Source organism: Pleurodeles waltl, chromosome 7, assembly GCF_031143425.1.
Source record: "Pleurodeles waltl isolate 20211129_DDA chromosome 7, aPleWal1.hap1.20221129, whole genome shotgun sequence".
NCBI lineage: Eukaryota > Metazoa > Chordata > Amphibia > Caudata > Salamandridae > Pleurodeles > Pleurodeles waltl.
This window is the reverse complement of record NC_090446.1, coordinates 1440326922-1440346320: the sequence shown is the minus strand read 5'-3', so window position 1 is coordinate 1440346320 and position 19399 is coordinate 1440326922. Positions and strand designations below refer to the sequence as shown.

Here is a 19399-nt window from a genome sequence, read left to right as displayed (position 1 = left end):
GTTCATCAGCAATGTTCTCAAGTGTACTGGCATTTTTAATTGACAGCGCTGCCACCTTTTTCTTTTTAAACTTTGGCTTTTGTTGTGGGGACCTGTCTTCTTTTTATGTCTGAAGACTGTGGAGAGTCTTTCTTCTGTTTCATGTAGTCAGGACATCGCTCTGACCGTCTCACTCTCTTGCTACGTCTATCCGGTGCGTCCTGAAAGGAACGAGAGGGACGTGAATCAGTATATCAACCAGGAGCTTTTTTATTTTCTGAGATCATATTTCCTGTCGGACTTCTCCAGGTGTGGAGAATCTGCTGTCTGACTTTTCTGTCGTTTGTTTTTGTCTATCACAGCGCTTTTTAGAACTCTCCTGTGCTAGTTTAGTACCTTCCTTAGGGGTGGTACTCTGTATTTCAGGCTATTTCGGCTTGGCTTCCAAACTATCCTGTCCTATACTGGTCTAGGTATCGGAAATAATTTTCGGTAGCTGTTTCTCCTGTTACAAGTGTGGAATCTTTCGGAGACACTGGCATATAGCCAGTGTTACAGCTTCCCCTTTAATGTTACTGAGTATTATTGAGGAGACTGCTTCAAAGTTACACATTAATCTCATCCCCAAATCTAGGGCTGGTGCAGCTCCATGTTCATTCTTGGATGTCAGGTTACCCCCTGACCCTCACTCTAGTCAGGGTAAGTTACACACAATCCAAATTATCCTGTGCTCACCCTCTGGTAGCTTGGCACTGAGCAGTCAGGTTTAACTTAGAAGGCAATGTGTAAAGGATTTGTGCAATAAATTACGCAATAACAAAGGATAACACTACAAAAATACACCACACAGTGTTTAAAAAAAATATAGAAACTTTATCTGGTTAAATGCAGGTCAAAACAATCAAGATTTGATAAGCACACGTTGAAATATCACTTTAGAGAATGATAAAAAGAGTCTTAAGTTCTTAAAAAGCAATAAGTGTCTCTTTCAAGCACAAAGTACCTAGTTTGCGTCTAAATTATCCGCAAGGGGCCACGGAGAAGGAGATGCGTGGAAAACGGGGAGGTGTGCGTCGGTTTCTCCGGGCGAACACAGATGATGCGTCAATATTGTTCCACTTAGTCAGGGCATTGTGTTGATATCCGGCGCTAAGACTCTGATCCTCTTCGGGGTGCGGGGTATTTGGACGCCCTGGGGACGATGCCGAGAAATCCTGGGCGTGCAGGACGAAGTCACAGGAGCTGTGTCGATCCGGTGGGTGATGCAGGGAAACTTCTGTCGCACGGCAGGCGCTGCGTCAATTCTTCTCGGAGGAAGTTGGGCTGCATCATTCTGGCTTGGCTATGCGTCGATCAGTGGGCCGTGCATCAAAGTTCTGGTCGCAACAGCTGGTGCTGCGTCAATCTCCTCTCGTGGAGCTGGCCTGCGTTGTTCCCGTTCAGGTTGCGGTGATTTTCTCACCGCGATGTAGGCTGTGCGCCGTTTCTGGCAGGCTGTGCATCGAATTTTCACTGCACAAGGAGTTCTTTGCAGGATGAAATCTTTTTGGCCCTGAGACTTCAAGGAACAGGAGGCAATCTCTATCCAAGCACTTGGAGAGCACTTCTCAGCCGAGCCAGAGGGCAGCAAGGCAGCTGGGCGACAGCATGGTAGCGGTCCTTTGCAGAAAAGCAGTCAGGTGAGTCCTTTGGGCAGCCAGGCAGTTCCTCTTGGCAGGTTGATGGTTCTGGTTCAGAGTTTCTTCACCAGTGGTATCTTGTCCAGAAGTGTCTGCGTTGGAAGGGTCAGAGGCCCTGTTTAAATACCCAAATGTGCCTTTGAAGTGGGGGAGTATTCAAAGAGTGGCTTAGAAGTGCACCAGCTCCCCTTTCAGTTCCATCCTGTCTGCCAGGGTTCCAGTAGGGGGGTTGGCAGTCCATTGTGTGAGGGCAGGCCACTGTCCTTTGACATGTATTTGTCAGGCCCTCTACCCTCCCAGCCCAGGAAGACCCATTCGGTATGCAGATGTGTGCAGGTGTGACTGAGCATCCTGTGTTTGAGTTTGTCTGAGTGGAATGCACAAGGGAGCTGTTAAGTAACCCAGCCAGGTGTGGATTGTAATGCACAGAAGGATTTAAGTGCAGAGAAATGCTAACTTTCTAAGAGCGGCATTTAAAAAATATAGTAATAATAAATCCAACTTCACCAGGATTTTGTATTTCCATTCTGGCCATACTAAATATGACCTTGTTACTCCTTTCAGATCAGAATCGACCACTCAAACAGTATATGAGGATAGCCCTAGTGTTAGGCTATGAAAGGACCAGGCCTCACAGCAGTGCAAAACGAATGTAGGCCTTTTACACTACCAGGACATTTAACTACACAGGTACATGTCCTGCCTTTTGTCTACACAGCACCCTGCCCTACGGGTTACCTAGGGCCTACCTCAGGGGTGACTTATGTGTAGAAAAGGGGAGTTTTTGGCTTGTCAAGTACTCTTAAATGCCAAGTCGAATTGGTAGTAAAGCTGCACACACAGGCCTTGCAATGGCAGGCCTGAGACATGGTTAAGGGGCTACTTACGTGGGTGGCACAATCGGTGCTGCAGGCCCACTAGTAGCACTTAATCCACAGGCCCTAGGCACATATAGTGCACTTTACTAGGGACTTATAACTTATAAGTAAATTAAATAAATCAATTGGGTATGATCCAATGTCACCATGTTTTAAGGGAGAGAGCATATGCACTTTAGCACTGGTTAGCAGTTGTAAAGTGTGCCGAGTCCTAAAACCAGCAAAAACAGTGTCAAAAAGTGGAGGGAGCCAGGCAAAAAGTTGAAGGTGACCACCCTAAGGCTATCAGGTCTAACAGTAACAATTCTGTGTTTCTCCTGTGGTCCCGTATGGCGAAACACAGCTTCCAGATGATTTGTTTTCTGGGCTATCCAGAACAGCATTTTCTCTCGTTCTGTGTGCAATTTACCCATGGTAGAATGTACTGTTTGTGGATTAATCCCAGTAGTAGCCAATTGGTATCCAGCAAGTGCCAGTGGTGCTGGATACCAATTGGGTGTAGTGTTCAGAGTTCCCATTACGAACTGATCAAGTCGTCTATATAGCGTTACTAGCTCAAGGTATATGTTGCGCAGGTTAGCTGCCTGAATGTTTAGTATGCCTGGGTGAGGTGTATATGTGGCAAACATAGGCCATGTTGGTCCTTCATTACTTAAGAAACCTATCTCATGGGTTGTATTACGTGTGGTAGGGCACCATTAAACCAGTTCTGATGTTCTTGATAAGTAATGTCAAGACTTCAGTTATGCGTGGGCGTAATGTGCGCAATGTGCGCAAGATATCTTATGAAACAGCCAACATTTCTTTGACATCATACATGTGGTGTGGTAAAAGCCATTTACCCAAAAGATCAGGCCATTGGTGGTATCATTGCAATAAACATTCTTCTAGTATAATATAAGAAAGAGTCTAAAAGAACCAGGAAATCAGAAGAACTGCAATTCCCAGCCTTCTCTAGAAACGAATTAGTCTTGGGTGTGGTCATAATTAGTCTTGGGCGTGGCCAGACTATAAATACCTGCCACACCCTCGCAACAAACGCCTTCTATTCTGAGCATTTTGCATGGAGCTCATCGCTGGGCTTCTTCTGTTGAGATTTCAAGAATTCTTCGTCTTGTCAAAAGCGAGCGGCCGGCTCGCGGCGGTGAGCGTTTCATTTCTGTCAATTTCAAGGAACTCCGTCCTCGGAGTTTATTTACAGAGTAATTATCTAGAGTGTTATTGTGAAACCTTGTGTTTCTTCCGTTCGTTTTGGAATCTATATAAAGCAAAGTAACCTTGTAACTATGAGCTATTGATTTTGTTAAAAGGAATCGCTAGTATAAATAATTGAAGATTTCTTTCAAAGAATAGCGAAATCGTTTTTCCAGAGGCTTTTATATATAGATGTTCTTTTTCTGAGTGTTACTGGGGTTTATATCGGTGTGTATCGACAAATAGAAAGTGTTTTGAGATAAATACTGTTTATTCAAAAAAGATCGATGTTCTTTTAAAGATTAAGAAAAAGACAACAACTTTATGTTTTTTCTTCTAAATGAGGAATTCAAAGAATTTATGTTGTTTTAGTGATTCAGGATTATAAGATAATATTCTTGAGTGAAATAGTTTTTGTATAGAATTTAACTGGAGAAAACATCCTTCGGAGAATCCCGTCATTCTAAAAAGTATTTTTGGGAAAAAACTAGCGAGATCTTTATTAGGCAATGTATTATTTGAGTAAAAGTCATTGTTGAATTAGGTATTAACCTTTTTTCCTTTTCAGATCTCCTTCCTGGCAGTTCCTTTCCGAAAACCCCTTCCCCCGGCTGGGCCCCTCCTTAGTTCAGCGCTATAACAGCATCTGACTTTGGTGTTGCCTGGAAGTGGGACCCTTACTCAGCATCCTGCAGATCCCGAGAATTTGGACCTCCTGACAAGTAATCAGAATTTTACATTCACAATTCTTTATGTGTGGAATGTGAATGATCTTTGGTGCTCCTCAGGAAAAGGTAACCCAAAAGTAGAATGTTTCTGTTTGTTAAACTAGCTTCTACTATGAATGTGACATCCCCGCCCTCTTCTGTTAAGCCACGGGCTACTAGGTGTAATGTTAATGCTTATCTAATATTCTCGGGAATGTCTATGGCGTTAGCCATATTGTGAAATGGCTAAAGAGATGGAACACCAAGTGGGGAGAAAAAAGTCCTTTTAATGGTTCGAGCTCGAACAACCTAAGGCCTGGTTAGGTGCTCCCTGTTCAGCTGAGGAGGAACTTTCCCAAGACCACGGACGTCTCCGCATAATGGTACTTAGGGTACCTGTCGTATGTGAGACATGTGATAGGGTATCCATAAATTAGTACCTAAACACCATCGTTGGTGGCGCCATGTCGTAGTTTGGCTCATGTTCTAGGCAAGACTGCTGGTTTAAGGATGACAGCCCTTATTTTTGTAGGCGACTATGCCAATCCTAAAACAAGTTGCAGATGTCGTCCCAACCCTCCCGGCTCACAAGCAGTACCTCAACAAAAACCCAAACAGTAAAAGGTGAACTGTGGCAGCCTTTACGCATGGACTCAAGAGTGCAACATCTCATGGAGGTCATGGTTAAACGGAGATGACCTCTTTCTCACATAAACAACATGCAATGAAAGAGATGCAGTAATGTTTTCAAAAGCTTTTATTAACAAGAATGCAATCTACTGGAAATTGCATGGGCTGCAATGATTAGGATAATAAATAATGCAAGGAACAGAATGGTAAAAACGAGAGTCATGAATACAAGGACTCCCACCATCTTGCAATAGCTTGAAACGTAGCATAGATGTGAAATAGGCCCAAATACCCTAGCATGATTAACCTAATCTCTAACCTAAGGACACCCTATCAGACTCCATGTCCCTACCATCCCCCCTACCCCCTTCCCTTATCATGCTGCATGATATGAGTCCTCTTCCGGCCTTAACTCAGCCACAAAAAAGACTACTACACAAAGCTCTGGCAAGAGCAAAAATATGTATCTTGAGATGCTGGAGATCGGCTGTACCTCCCACGCCTAGGAATGGATAGTGGCGATGACTATTATAGCTCAGCATGAAAAAATAATTTATAATCTTCAAGATCACGCTGCTGTTTTTGCCCAGGTATGGGCCCCACACCTCACAGATCCTTTAGCCATGCCGCTGCCATCACAGATTTCTAGCTAATTTCTCATGCCTTTCATTTCCCCTCCCCCTCCCTACTTCGGATCCCCTCCCTTTCTCCTCTTCCTCTTACCCCCTCACCCTCTTCCTTCCTCCCCCCTTTTTCATTTTCATCCCCTTTCCCCTATCATGGAGACGCTACCACTGCTCACTCTTTTCCCCCTTTTCCCCCCTCTTCCCCTCCTCTCTTTCTCCCTCCATATTTTATTTATACCCCCTCTGTCTCAGTGATGCCAGTCCCCCACCCTCAACCCTCCGTTTTTCTCTCTTCCCCCCTATTTATCTCTGTCTCCCACCTCTAACCACCACCCCTCCCTCTCCTTTCCCCCATCCCTCCCCTTTTCTCTCTATTTTTCTGCTTTCTCCTCTCTTTTCTTCTCCCTTCTCACCCGGCAATCCCCACTGGCTGGGGATGCTCCAATTCCTTTTCCCTACACTGACCTTTACGGGCTCCCCTGCTGAAAGAACCGAGAGCCCGATTCTGCTCTCCCCTATTCTCAAATGTGTCCTATCCGACTAGCTCTGCCAGGGGGCAGAGCTCAAACGTGGGAAGATTGCAGGACCGTTGTCCATTTAAACACTTGTCGGCAGGGGAGATGCCGCCTAAGGGACCACTGTTTACAGGCTATATACGGCAGACTCGTCTCGGACTGTGACACATTACGATGCTTGGTACCCCCTCTATATGCACGCTGGTCCAAGCTTGCGCTAAATCTATGACCCTCCCTTTCTCCCATCAATCAATTTATTACTCTACCACCTTACCGTGATGCTCTCACCTTTGTCAGTACAGTTACCTCTTATCATTCCTATCTTTTTGTCATCGTCTCTTTCTTTGTCTCTTTCAGCATTGTGCATATACACTGCAGATGGCGAATGTGTCTTGGTTATTTATCCAGATTATGTTGAGCAGCAGTCTTTCATCATACCGCTTATAGAGGACGATTATTTGGCACTTGGGATATGCTGTTCCTTGTCTATATTTGTTCATTATTGTTGTTGTATCATAAATGTACTCATTGACACTCTTAAACCAATAAACAAAATTACAACACAATAATCTCTAACCTAGAAGAGAGCTAGGTGTGTTAAACCTAATCTGCCAGTACCAAGTCCATGAGAAGAGCCCCTCAACCATTGTTACCTTGGAATGAGGTCTCTAGATCAGACTCCTTGATGACAGGAATACCAGGTCAGTATCAAGGCGATGTGTAGCATAGATAGTGTTGTTGGCATCTGGTAGGAATCCCTCTGACTATCTGTCTATGTGAGATATATTTACACAGATCTGATCGGACCCCTGACATAGGAGTATTCCCAAACGATAGATAACAAGACATGATTGGGGCGGCAGTTGCATAAACAATTCCCTCGAAAGCGCAAAGGGGGAAGTTCCTAATGTGAATAACTCCAGTTTGTTTATCTTTGTCGCTTGATAATTATGCCTTAGCACAGTGGCACTGATAACATCAAACTAAAACATCAGCCTAACTGAAAACAATGCAGCCATCTTTGAAAGATATAAATAAATAATTGTGCTAAAACAGAGCAACCTAAGTAGGGTAAAATTCACTTGGTGACTAGGGCACGAGTCTACAAGCTAGAGTGCTAAGCTAACTCCTGCTTTCCATTAAGACAATATAGAATTCACTACAACAGAGTACAGTTAAAAAGTGCATTTGGTTCCCTCTTTGTGAGATGCAGACAATGGCTTACCATGATTCCCTGCAACGACAATGACAGATGCTGCACAGCATAGCTTGTTAGTACATACATGTCTGTGACAGGCGTACCATACTCCATGTTGGGTGCTGCCATCATTGATTTGTACATATGGCACTGCTGAGGGTTCTGTTACTATCCGATACTTGACATGGCCATTCAACTTTGCTACCTCGTGTGTAGTCAGGCTTGGTAGATGTCACACAATATGTGTGCACATTGCACCATGATGTCACTATTGGGAACACAATATGTGGGTCTGCAAGAGTAATATTCCTTTCTCTGGATGATGTGCATGTGCATGGAGTCTGGCATCTTACTTTCCAACCCATGGTCAGTCCATTACAGGCTTGTGGATATAGATCTGTGTCCATTTGGAATTGTCACTGTGCTGTAGCTGTGTTTTGCCTTTCTTGCAATTGTGGTGTGCCATTGCATTGCTGTCATTGCCATGTACTGGTCCTCGGTTGTACATTTTAGTTGGTGTAGGTAGTACAATAGTCACACATGCATGAAATGTGATGTGCACATTGCAGGTTCTCACAATTATGGGTTGGTGCATTGTGGGAGTTGTAGTGATAGGATTAACCTGTAATATCCATGCCCTTGTCAAGGTGCTGTGTGGGCAGTAGCGCTGTGTGGGGTGGTGGCATGGAGGAGAGGGGCATTGGGTGATTGGCAGGTAGGTGTAGCAGTACATTCAGTGAATTAGGGGGTATTTGGGTGGTGAGGAAGCATGCAGGACACGACAATTGTGTGATATTGATGTTGTAGGTACTTACCAGACTCCATTCCCCAAGGTCTTCCAGTCAGGCCCTCAGGATGCGGTATATCCAAGACCTTCTCCTCCCAAGATGTGAACTGTGGGAGAGGAAGTGGGGGCCCACCGCCAGTCTTCTGCACGGCTATCTTGTATCTCGATGCCATGGAACGCACCTTCCCCCATAGGTCGTGCCACCTCTCCCTGATGTCGTCCCTTATGAGTGGATGGCTGCCCACTGAGTTGACCCTGTTGACTATTCTTTGACATAATTCCATTTTCCTGGCAATTGATGTTTGCTGGATCTGTGCTTCAAATAGTTGTGGCTCTACCCTGACAATTTCATCCACTGTGACCGTCAGTTCATCGTTGGTGAATCGTGGGTGCTTTTGTGGGGATATGGTTGTGATTGTGTTGACAGTATGGGGGTGTTGTATATGAAAGAGTGCAGTGTTGTGTGATTGATGGGGTGGGGGTGGTACGTTATGAGGGATGGATGGTTGTCGTGGAATTTTTGTGCTTGTTATGTGTGTATTGTGTTTGTTTAGCTGGTGTGTGATGTGTGTGGACCTATAGTGTTAGGGTGCTCTATCTGTGTATGTGCCTGTTCTCTGTTTCTCAGCGTGGTGGTTTTGTTGCAAAGGATTTTGGGTTGTGTGGGGGTGTGATATATAGGGGTGTGGGTAGGTATGTCAGGTGTTTGGATGTGGGTCAGGTGTGGGGTATTCAAACTGTCCAGTGTGGTGTTGTGTTCTGTCAGTGGTTTCTGACCACGGTGGCTCACATCTCCAATGTTTTTCTGCCATGGGAGAACCGCTGTGGTGATTTGTGGGTTGTAATCTGGTGGGTGGATTTTTGTCAGGCTGGCCTCTCTCCCATCCTCCAGTGTCCTGGCGGTTTTAGAATTTTGGGTGTTCTTTGGCGGTCTTCACGGTGTGGGTCGTAATACGGTGGTTGGATGACCACTTATATGGTGGTCTCTTGGTTGCCGCCACCGCGGCGGTCTCGCCAAAAGACTGCCAAACTTGTAATAAGGCCCTAGATGTTTATTATGAAGCTAACACTGGCAATCACTAACGTTTGAATTTTTCTTGAGGTCATTAATTCGACAGACATGGCCTGCTGATATTGAATATTAAACCTGTTTTTTCTGCATACCCAGGTCACCCATCATGTGAACACACTGTGAACATTTCTCAAGCAAACCATCTCACTATCCGGACCAGCGACATGAAGCAACACTGTGACTTGAACAGCATCCCTGTTTGCCCAGAGATGATAGAATGCTTTAAAGATACCTTAAAGATCTGTTCTATGAGCAATTCTACAAAGAAAATTAGCTATTCACAGGAAGGAATCGGAAAGTACCACATAGAATATGGGACGGATAACAGAAAAGAAGTTGATCTCACAGAAAAAGGTAAGCATTCCTCTCTTATAAACCTTTACCAACTCCTACGCCATCAGCTCAATCTATCAGTAAGATAAACCCAATAAATAAACCTACCATTTTAGGATGATTACCAATACAGAATACTATGCTGGTATCTCACAGCCATCCTGCCTCTCAAGGGTTCTCCCCTTTCCGAAACATACTGTAATGTCAAATTGTGACAACATACGGGAAACCTCAACTCAAGATTTGCTCATACATAAAGACCCTTATTGACCCTTTCCTATCATCAATTATAATAAAGAGTGGAGTGCAGGGGTGGGTCCTCCATAAGGGTGGAGGAGCGGCAACCCCTGCCAGAAGCAGCAGCTGCAAAACCTTTCTTTGAAAGGGGCAGGGCCAAAGCTATGACGTGCACTGAGGGGTAGTGCACAGCACTCCCCCTCACTGCACATGTATGTTTGGGAAGCCGTCTCAGGCCTGCCAAACACACATGCGCACAGGGCTCTCTCCAGCCTAGCAATATGGTTGCTGGGCTGGAGAGAGCCTGCACAGGCTCCCAGCCTGCCTGGAAGCGCCCTGGCTTGGTGGTCCAGGCCAATCCTGATGCTGCTCTGAGGAGCGTCTGGATTGGCTGCAGGGCAGGCTGGGAGCCTGTGCCTGAAGCACCAGCAAGACAGAGGAGCAGAGGAGCGGCACAGGACCAGAGGTACGTTTCTGTGTGTGTCTTATTTCATTTAATTCCCCAACCTCCGAGTGCCATCCCGCACCTTCTGCGCCCCACGAACTGCCACTGGTGGAGTGACAAGCTTGCCTCTCCCACATCTCTGTTGACAATGCATTACTAGAAAAAGCAAATGGTCAACTACCACATTCAACTAAGAAATTGAGATGGGATTGTCTATCTGTTCACAGAAACATTATTTCTGATATCAGTTCCTTCAAATTAAATGATAACTCATCTCCAGCATATCTGGTATCCATAACTTGAGCCATCATTACTCCACTATTTATTGCAGAGGCAGTAGATTTGAACCTGAAGGAGCACCACTACAATTCCCACCACAGAAGGAAAAGTTCTTGTACTAACACCTCTATGTATTGTGGGTATTTTCTACAGACCAAAACATTTCTGTATCTGAGTAATAGAGCTCTCTACATTTTGCAATCCATAGATACTTACATATTATGCAAATTATAGTTCAGTAGAACTCATTCTGAGAAAGGCTATTGGCTCTGGTTGACTGCAGGCTGTTTGCAGCAGCACTTTTACCACACTTTCCACAAATATGATGGTGTATTTCCATATGTTGACAGTAAACAGGGTAAGAGAAATAAGATATTGAGTCAATATATATACTTTCTTATGGATGCTTCTGATTGCAGATTTCTCACCTTTAGAATATTCCTCTGGTGCCAGACTAGATCAAGATATTTTTACAGCAGTGCTTCTGCACACCGCTAAGTAGCATTGTGCTGATCCGCGTCTACCTCATTTCGTCTGTGCCCCTTGAGCTCACCTTGTGTTCTGCACCACGCAAGCAATGTATCTGAAGAGCCCCAATGAGGACAAAACCAGTTGTGGGTTGTTTGTGCTACAGTTCAAAGAGGATCTGGCTTGGCAGCTTGCCTGGACTGTTCCTATTTGAGCAAGGCCAAGACAGATTTGCATACGGCTGGGTCTAATGTGAAGTGGCATGGTCAGCAAAATAACAATAGTTTGGAATGGTACACTGAGTGAATGCCAGTAGTTTGACTTATTGCAAGCATTCCTCCTGTCACCTTTTGTCTATTTGAGCTTGGTGAGAGCAATTCTGAGCCTTCTTGACCTGCAGGCCTCATGAATTCTGCTTGTCCACTTTGCCAGGTGGTATGTGTTGTCTCTACAGTGAGATCTAGTCTCAGAGGGCCCAGAACCAAAATAACCTGTTGGATGGCATCCAGATTTCAGGAGAGACTGCACATGATTTGCAGTGGTGGCCGCTAGACCACAACCTGGACACTGGAAGATCTCCATTCTCCACCTAGAGCTGATGGCAGTGATGGATGCGTACTGGCTGGGCTGGAGAGTTTATCTGGTAGAGATAGAGATGAGAGGGCCCTGGTCTCTGGAAAAATCCTGGTGCTACATACATCTGTTGGAGCATCTGCCTGGCATTGAAGGCCTTCCTGCCATCCATCAAGGGAATGCCAGGGCAGCTTCTCACACACAACACCACAGCCATGTGGTACAGCAAAAGGGAGGTTGGTGGTGTGCGGGCCTGATTCCTGTGCCAAGAGGCCCCATGCCTCTGGAGTTGGCTAGAGCTTCAAGGCCTCTCCTTGATCAGGAACCACCTGGAGCGATCTTTAAATACCAGGGTGGATGAGTTCAACCGGACATGCCTGGTGGATCATGAATGGCAGTTGCATCCCAAGGTAGCTTACAACATCTTCTCCCTGCTGGCAGAGTCCTGGCTAGATCTTTTTCATACCACTGCCAAGAAAATGCAGTGTCAAAATGTCTAAACATTGGAATTCCCCACTAGAGTGGAGCTCAGGACTCCTGTATGCCTTTCCGCCACTCCCTCTCATACCCAAGGTTCTGAAGAAGATCAGTAATGACTGGGCCCAAGTCATACTTTTGGCTCCAGATTGGGCACGGAGGCTGTAGAAGACTGGGCATCAGCAGTTGTGCTCTGATCGTGCTACCACTTCGGGAGGATCTTCTATCACAGCAGCAGGGTTCTGCACCTGATACTGCATAATCTGTACCTCCATGCATGGAGATTGTGTGGCAGCAGTTGACTGCATTCATTATACCTGCTGAAGTTGTCGTTGTCACTCTTCCAGCCCAGCATCCCCCTACCCCTCTACAAAATATATTTACTCAGGTTGCTGGGGCACATTTGTAGCCTGGTGTTGAGTCCCCAATGCAGACCACCTACAAGCAAAAATGAAGGATGTTTTGTTGTCTGTTTTATCTATAGCCGGCACCATTAAAGGTTATTTGTCAGCATTTTTGCACTTTTTGTATTTGCTCAAAAAGGCTACCTTCTTTATATTACCTGTTGTGTTGCTGCCTATTAAAGGTGTGGCATATATGTTCCTTCCAAAACTGGTTGTGATGTCAAACTAGGATCTTAATTTGCTTTTGATGCTCCTCATGTGTAACTGCTTCGAGCCAATGCACAGCTGCTCATTTTGTCTTCTTGCTCTCAAAGCCGTCTTCCTCATTGCCATCCCTTCAGATCATTGTGTGAGAGAGAGCTCCAGGCTCTCTTGGCGCACCCACCCTAAACCACCTTTTTCCCAGTCCAGCTGATGTTGAGGACCTGGGATGGCCTTCTGGCCAGAAGCTATGACTTGTTTTCACATTGAACAATCCGTCACTCTTCCAGCATTCTTTGCCCACCTTCACCCCTTAAAAAAGGAGGAAGGACTACACCAGCTGAACCCCAAAAGAACCTTACGTATCAACAGCACCAAAAACCATTAGAAGGACAATCAGCGTTTTGTCAGGTTCTAAGGCAGAACAGTAGGTACGGTGGTGGCTGTCCTTTCAATTAAGATCTCTTATTGTATCTACCAAGAACCAGACTCCAGAAGGACTGACAGCTCACTCCCCCAGGGGCCTTTGTGGCTCACTGTGACACTTGAATCAAGCTGTGTTCCAGTTCAAATAGGAACTGACATGAAGGTTGTGGCCGGACTGTTTATATTGGAGTAAGACCTAGGCAGATTTGATATGCTGGGTCTAATTAGAGGTGGCATGGTGGCTGTTAGAAATGGGATCTTTGGTTGGCAGTCAGGTTACCCCCTGTCCAAGCAAGGACCCTCACTCTAGTCAGGGCAAAGGAGAAACACACCTGGTTAACCCCCACTCACCCCTTTGGTAGCTTGGCACGAGCAGAAAGGCTTAACCCAGAAGCAATGTGTAAAGTATGTGTACCAACACATAGAGTAATACAGTAAAAACGCTACAAAATGGACACCACACAAGTTTAGAAAAATAGACAATATTTATCCAAATCAAACAAGACCAAAATGACAAAAATCCATGCAGAAGTCAAGATACGAATTTTCAAAAGAATAAGAGTCTTACTCCATAGAAAACAATGGAAACATTGATTTTACTCAAAGTACCTGGGTTGCATCAAAAATAAAGCTGCACAAGTGAGAATGCATCGGAAATATCAGCAATGGGTCAATTCCTTACTCACTAGTGAGCCCGTGCGTTGTTTCTTCTCTTGTCGGGTAGGCAATGCGTCGTTTTTCTCCCTCGCAAGAGAGCAATGCATCCATTTTCAGACAGGGCACCTCAGATCCACGCAGGTTCACAATGACTTTGATGCCAAGCGACGATGCTTGAGAAATCCGGTCGCACGGAGTTAGAACACCGCGCTGTGTGGTGTTTGCATCATTATCAGCAGCTGTAAGCGAGTGTTGCCGCAATGCATTGATCCCTCAGCTGCGATGCAGGTGGAGCATCGATTTCAGCCATGAAGTGGGTGGCGCATCATTTATCAGCTGCATTGCCGATGGTGCATCGAAAATTTGCTCACACGTTGCTCTGTGTGTGGATTGCAGCTCTTGTTCTGCCAACTTTACCTTTCAAGGGCCCACGGACTGGATAGGACACCACTTGACAGGGCAGAAGTCTCAGCAGAGAGTCCAGGTCATGGCAGAAAAATTATTTGTTGACCCTCACACTTCAAAACAGGAGGCAAACGGAGTTCAAGTCCTTAGGGATTATTCTAATGCAGGAATGCACAACAAAGTCCAGTCTTTGTCCCCTTTCACAGGCAGAAGCAACAACTGCAGGATGGCCCAACAAACCACAGTCACAGGCAGGGGCAGCACTTCTCCTCAGCGCTTCATCTCTTCTCATTGGCAGAGGTTCCTCTTGGTTCCAGAAGTGATCTTAAGTCTGGGGTTTTGGGTGCACTACTTATACCCCTTTCTGCCTTTGAAGTAGGCAAACTTAAAAGGAAAGTCTCTGTTGTTCACAAGATCCTGCCTTGCCCAGGCCAGGGCCCAGGCACACACCAGGGGGTTGGACACTGCATTGTGTGAGGGCAGGCACAGCCCATTCAGGTATAAGTGACCACTCCTTCCTCCACTCAAGCCCAGATGGCTCACCAGGATATGTAGGATACACCTCAGCTCCTTTTGTGTCACTGTCTGGAGGACATTCACAAACAGCTAAACTGTTAGTCTGACCCAGACAGGGAATTCACAAACAGGCAGAGTCACAGAATGGTTTAAGCAAGAAAATGCCTACTTTTTAAAAGTGGCATTTTCAAACTAACAATTTAAAAACCAACTTCACTAACAGATGTACTTTTAAATTGTGAACTCAGAGACCCCAAACTCCATATTTCTATCTGCTCTCAAAGGGAAACTACACTTTAAGGGTATTTAAAGGCAGCCCCATGTTAAACTATGACAGATATAGACCTTGCAACAGTGAAAAACGAAGTTTGCAGTATTTCACTGTTAGGACATGTAAAGTACATACGTACATGTCCCACCTTTAACATACACTACACCCTGCCATTGGAGCTTGTAGGAAGCTGGCCTGGTGTCTGGTGGGTACCCAAGGTACTTACACCTTAAACCAGGTCCAGGTATCCCCTCTTAGTGAAGTGTAGGCAGTGTCTAGAAGCCAGGCTCTCTAGAGGTAGCTGTGGATGAGCAGCCAAGGCTTAGTCTAGGAGACATGTGAAACTCATGCAATGCCTCTGTAGTGACACAGCACTTACACACATGAAAGAATACACTCAGTTGTACAAAAATAAAGGTATTTCATTTTGGTACAAATCACTACAAAATACTTGACCCTTAGGAGGAAAGTAATACACTAATATATATATATATATATATATATATATATATATATATATATATATATATACACTAGCAATCAGAAATATGCATAGAAAAGGTCAGAAAACAGTGGAAATAGTAATAAGCAATAGTGACCCTAGGGGGAGCACAAACCATATACTAAAAAAATGGAATGCGAACAAGGTACCCCCACATAGGTAAGTAAACTGTGTAGAGGGGAGCTGGGAGTAATAGGAAACCACAGAGGTAAGTAACACAGCACCCACCAGTGACCAGGAAAGCAGGAGTAAATCACTAGATTTTCCCCAAACCACCCAAAAGGAAGAAAAGAAGAAAAAGAAGACATCCAGAAGGGGCTGCAAGAAAACCAGCAGTGGATTCCAGAAGAAAGAAGACCTGTGGAGAGAGGGGACTAAGTCGAGAAGACACAACAGAGTCTAGTTGGGGCAGGAGCCCCTACCCACCACACTGAAGATGCAGGAGTTGGTCGACGGTGATGAAGAACAGGTCATCACAGCAGCCCAGAAGCCGCAGAGCAGTTCCTGTTGGAGGCAGCATGTCCCACGCTGGATTAAAGATTACAGATGGGCGTTGGAATAGGAGTTCCACCGACAAGCCTTGGCAAAAGAAAATTGACAGTTGAAGGAAAAGAGGTAGAGCCGGGGACCAGCAAGGTCCAGGAGGACTCTACCCAGGAGGGGGAGTCACAGGGGACCCTCCACATCAAAGAAGACCCACAGGAGCAGAGGCAGCCCCGTCAGTGTCCCACAGGACAGGGATACAGAAGTTACAGAAACAGCCCACGCTTTACTACAGAAGTTGCTCCCACGTCACCGAAGGACCACACAGAGGCCCAGGAATTGCAGGAGGGGGTGCTGAGGACTGGAGCTACATGTCACCTGAAGTTCCTCATGGAGGTGAAGCAAACAAACCTTGGCAGCTGCAAAGGATGCAGTGCATGGTGGTATTGTATTGCGTGGGGTGGAAAGGACTTACCACCACCAAAGTGCGACAGCTGGTCGAGAGGACCAAGGGAGACTCTCTGGACCACCACTCGTGAGGCTGGACCCAGGCCACTCAGGAGGAGGGGAGATCCAAGCAGCCAGTTGTCGATGCAGCCAGGTACATGTAGTTACAGGGGAGTGATACGTCCACCTGAGATTCCTTCTTCTTCCTGTGCAGGCTGAAGAGTTGCAGTCTTCTGAGGATGCACAGCATGGGAACTGTTGCAAAGCTGGAAGGAAGTCGGGATCAATGTTGCAGAAGAGTCATCCTCCTGGATCTGCAAGTTGTAGGTTTCTGTGGAGTCCTGTCGCAGTCCCGGATGCCAGAAGTCAAAGCAGAGGTTGCAGAGGAGTCCTGCTGGAATCTTGCAAGCTGAATCTGAGGACCCACCCCAGATGAAGACCCTAAATAGTCCTGAAAGGCAGACTTGTCACCTAACCAGGTAAGCACCTATCAGGGGAGGGCTCTGATTTACCTGCTGGCACTGGCTACTCAGATGCTCCCAGAGTTCCCTGCCCATCTTAGAATCAACATAGCAGAACACAGGGACCCTCTGGAGGAGCTCTGAGCACCACCCCTGGTATGGTGATGGACAGGGAAGTGTTCACTCCCCTATCCATTGTCAAGTTTCATGCCAGAGCAGGGACTGGGGGTCCCGGAATCAGTGTGCACTGGTTTATGCACAGAGGGCACCAAAGACCTGTGGAGAGAGGAGACCAAGTCCAGAAGTCGATGAAGAGCCCAGGAAGAACAGGAGCCCCTGCCAACCTGGATGAAGGTGCAAAAGTGGATTATCCGGTGGGAGTACAGAAATGCACCAAAGAAGACAGCTGTGAGTTCCTGCATGGTGCAAGAGATGTCCACGTCATGTCGTTGGATGCAGGCTGTTTTCGTTGCTGGATTCCACCAACAAACCTTGGTTCACGTAAGTACGAGTTTTGCGTCAAAGAGGCGCTGCACAGGCACAGGAGGGACCGGGGGGTCTTGACTGAGACTGAGGAGAAAGAGGGGGCTCTCATCACTTTAGAGAGCCCTCAGAAGACCAGGCAGCACCCACAGGAGTCCCAATACATGGAGACAAAGGAGTTGCAAAGTGCGGTCATCGCAGCACTACACAACGGGGTCTCGTGCCACTGGAAAACAACTCAGGCAGCTGTGCGTCGCAGGATAGAGTGCTGGGGACCTGAGCTAAGCTGTGCACAAAGAACGCTGGAAGAAGTGCACAGAAGCCCAAGGAGCTGCAGAAGACGCGGTGCACCGGGGCACTGTCTGGCACAGGGAGCTAAGCCCTTAACATCCACCAAATTTGGACAGCTGGACCTTTGGACAGTCCCGGTGACTTCAGCCCACAACCTGTGTTCCAGGGATCATTCTCGTCGACAGGAGAGGAGTCCCAGAGTACCGGTTGTTGTCGCAGAGAGGTGCCTGCAGGGACTTGACTCCTTCACTCCACGGGAGATTCCTTCGGGCCTTCTGGTGCAGAATGAAGACAGGCAGTCCTCAGAGTGTTCACAGCCTGGAAACTGTTGCAGTGGCTGGCAGGTTTTGAAGTTGCAGGGTCACAGTAGCCTTCTTGGATACTTTGTTGCTGTAACAAAGTTCCTGGAGCAGTCTGCGGTTGATCCGACGGTCAGAAGCTGAAGCAGAGGATGCAGAGGAGTCCTGGCAGAGTCTTGCAATCCAAATCTGTGGAAACACCCAGAGGAGAGACCCTAAATAACCCTGAAAGGGGGATTGGCTACCTAACCAGGTATGCACCTATCAGGAGAGATCTCTGACGTCACCTGCTGGCACTGGACACTCAGAGGCTCCCAGAGGGTCCCCACACCTTGTAATCCAAGATGGCTAACTCCAGGGTCAGTCTGGAGGAGCTCTGGGCACCAGCCCTGTGGTGGTAATGGACAGGGGAGTGGTCACTCCCCTTTCCTTTGTCCGTCCAGTGTTGCGCCAGAGCAGGGACTGGGAGTCCCTGAACTGGTGTAGACTGGCTTATGCTAGGAGGGCACGATCTGAGCCCTTCAAAGCATTTCCAGAGGCTTTAAGAGGCTACCTCTCCCAACCCTGTTACCCATATTTCCAAAGGGAGAGGGCGTAACACCCTCCTCCCAAAGGAAATAAATTGTTCTGCCTTCCTGGGGTTGGGCTGCCCGAGCCCCAGGAGGGCAGAAGCATGCCTGTGAGGTGGCAGCAGCTGGGGCTGCAGTGGAAACCAAAGAGAGCTGGTTTGGCAGTAGTGGGGGTCCATGGTGGAGCCCCCAGGGTGCATGGGATTGGCCCCTCAATACCAGAATTGGATTGGGGGTGCAATTTCACTATCCTAGACTCCTCACATGACCTATATGTAGTGCACACTTAGAATGGCGTCCCTGCATTCACGAAGTCCTGGAAATTGGTCCTGGACCATGTGGGGGTACCTCTGCTAGTGCAGGGGTGCCCTCACACACAGTAACTGTGCACCTAGCCTTCGGAAACTGAAGACTGTTAGACAGATAGGTGACTTATAAGTTACCTGGTGCAGTGAAAATGGCTGTGAAATAGTGCTTGCACTATTTCACTCCGGCTGCAATGGCAGTCCTGAAGAAAGGTTTGTATGAGCTCCAAATGGGTGGCAAAAGAAATGGTGCAGCCTATAAGGATCTCCTGGAACCCCAATGCCCTGGGTACCTAGGCACCATATTCTAGGGACTTGTAAGGGGGGTCCAGAATACCAATTTGGAGTGGAATTTGTGATCACTAGACAATAGTGACAAATTTGGAAATAAAGAGACCATGAGCACTGGAGTTCTGATTAGCAGTACTCCAGTGACAATTTAGAGAAACAGTAAAAACACACTGACAAGCAGGCCATAAACCAAAAGCACTGGGGTCCTGGCTACTAGGATCCCAGTGACACAGTCAAACACACTGAAAATCAGGCAGAAATTGGGGTAACATGCCAAGGAAGATGGTACTTTCCTACACTCTTCAATACTT

The 19399-nt window shown here is 46.6% G+C and overlaps 1 protein-coding gene across 4 annotated transcripts in view; it reads left to right on the top strand.

Annotated features, from left to right (window-relative positions):
* LOC138246456 (uncharacterized) overlaps window positions 1-19399 on the top strand; it is a 420592-nt gene that overhangs the window by 214085 nt on the left and 187108 nt on the right. For 3 of the 4 annotated variants that reach the window (XM_069201077.1, XM_069201078.1, XM_069201076.1), the window contains one exon: window positions 9362-9619. The exons of the other annotated variant lie outside the window; for it this stretch is intronic. In XM_069201077.1, coding sequence (XP_069057178.1) covers window positions 9362-9619 — 258 coding nt within the window. The remainder of the gene's footprint in view (window positions 1-9361; window positions 9620-19399) is intronic. 4 annotated transcript variants of the gene reach the window in all.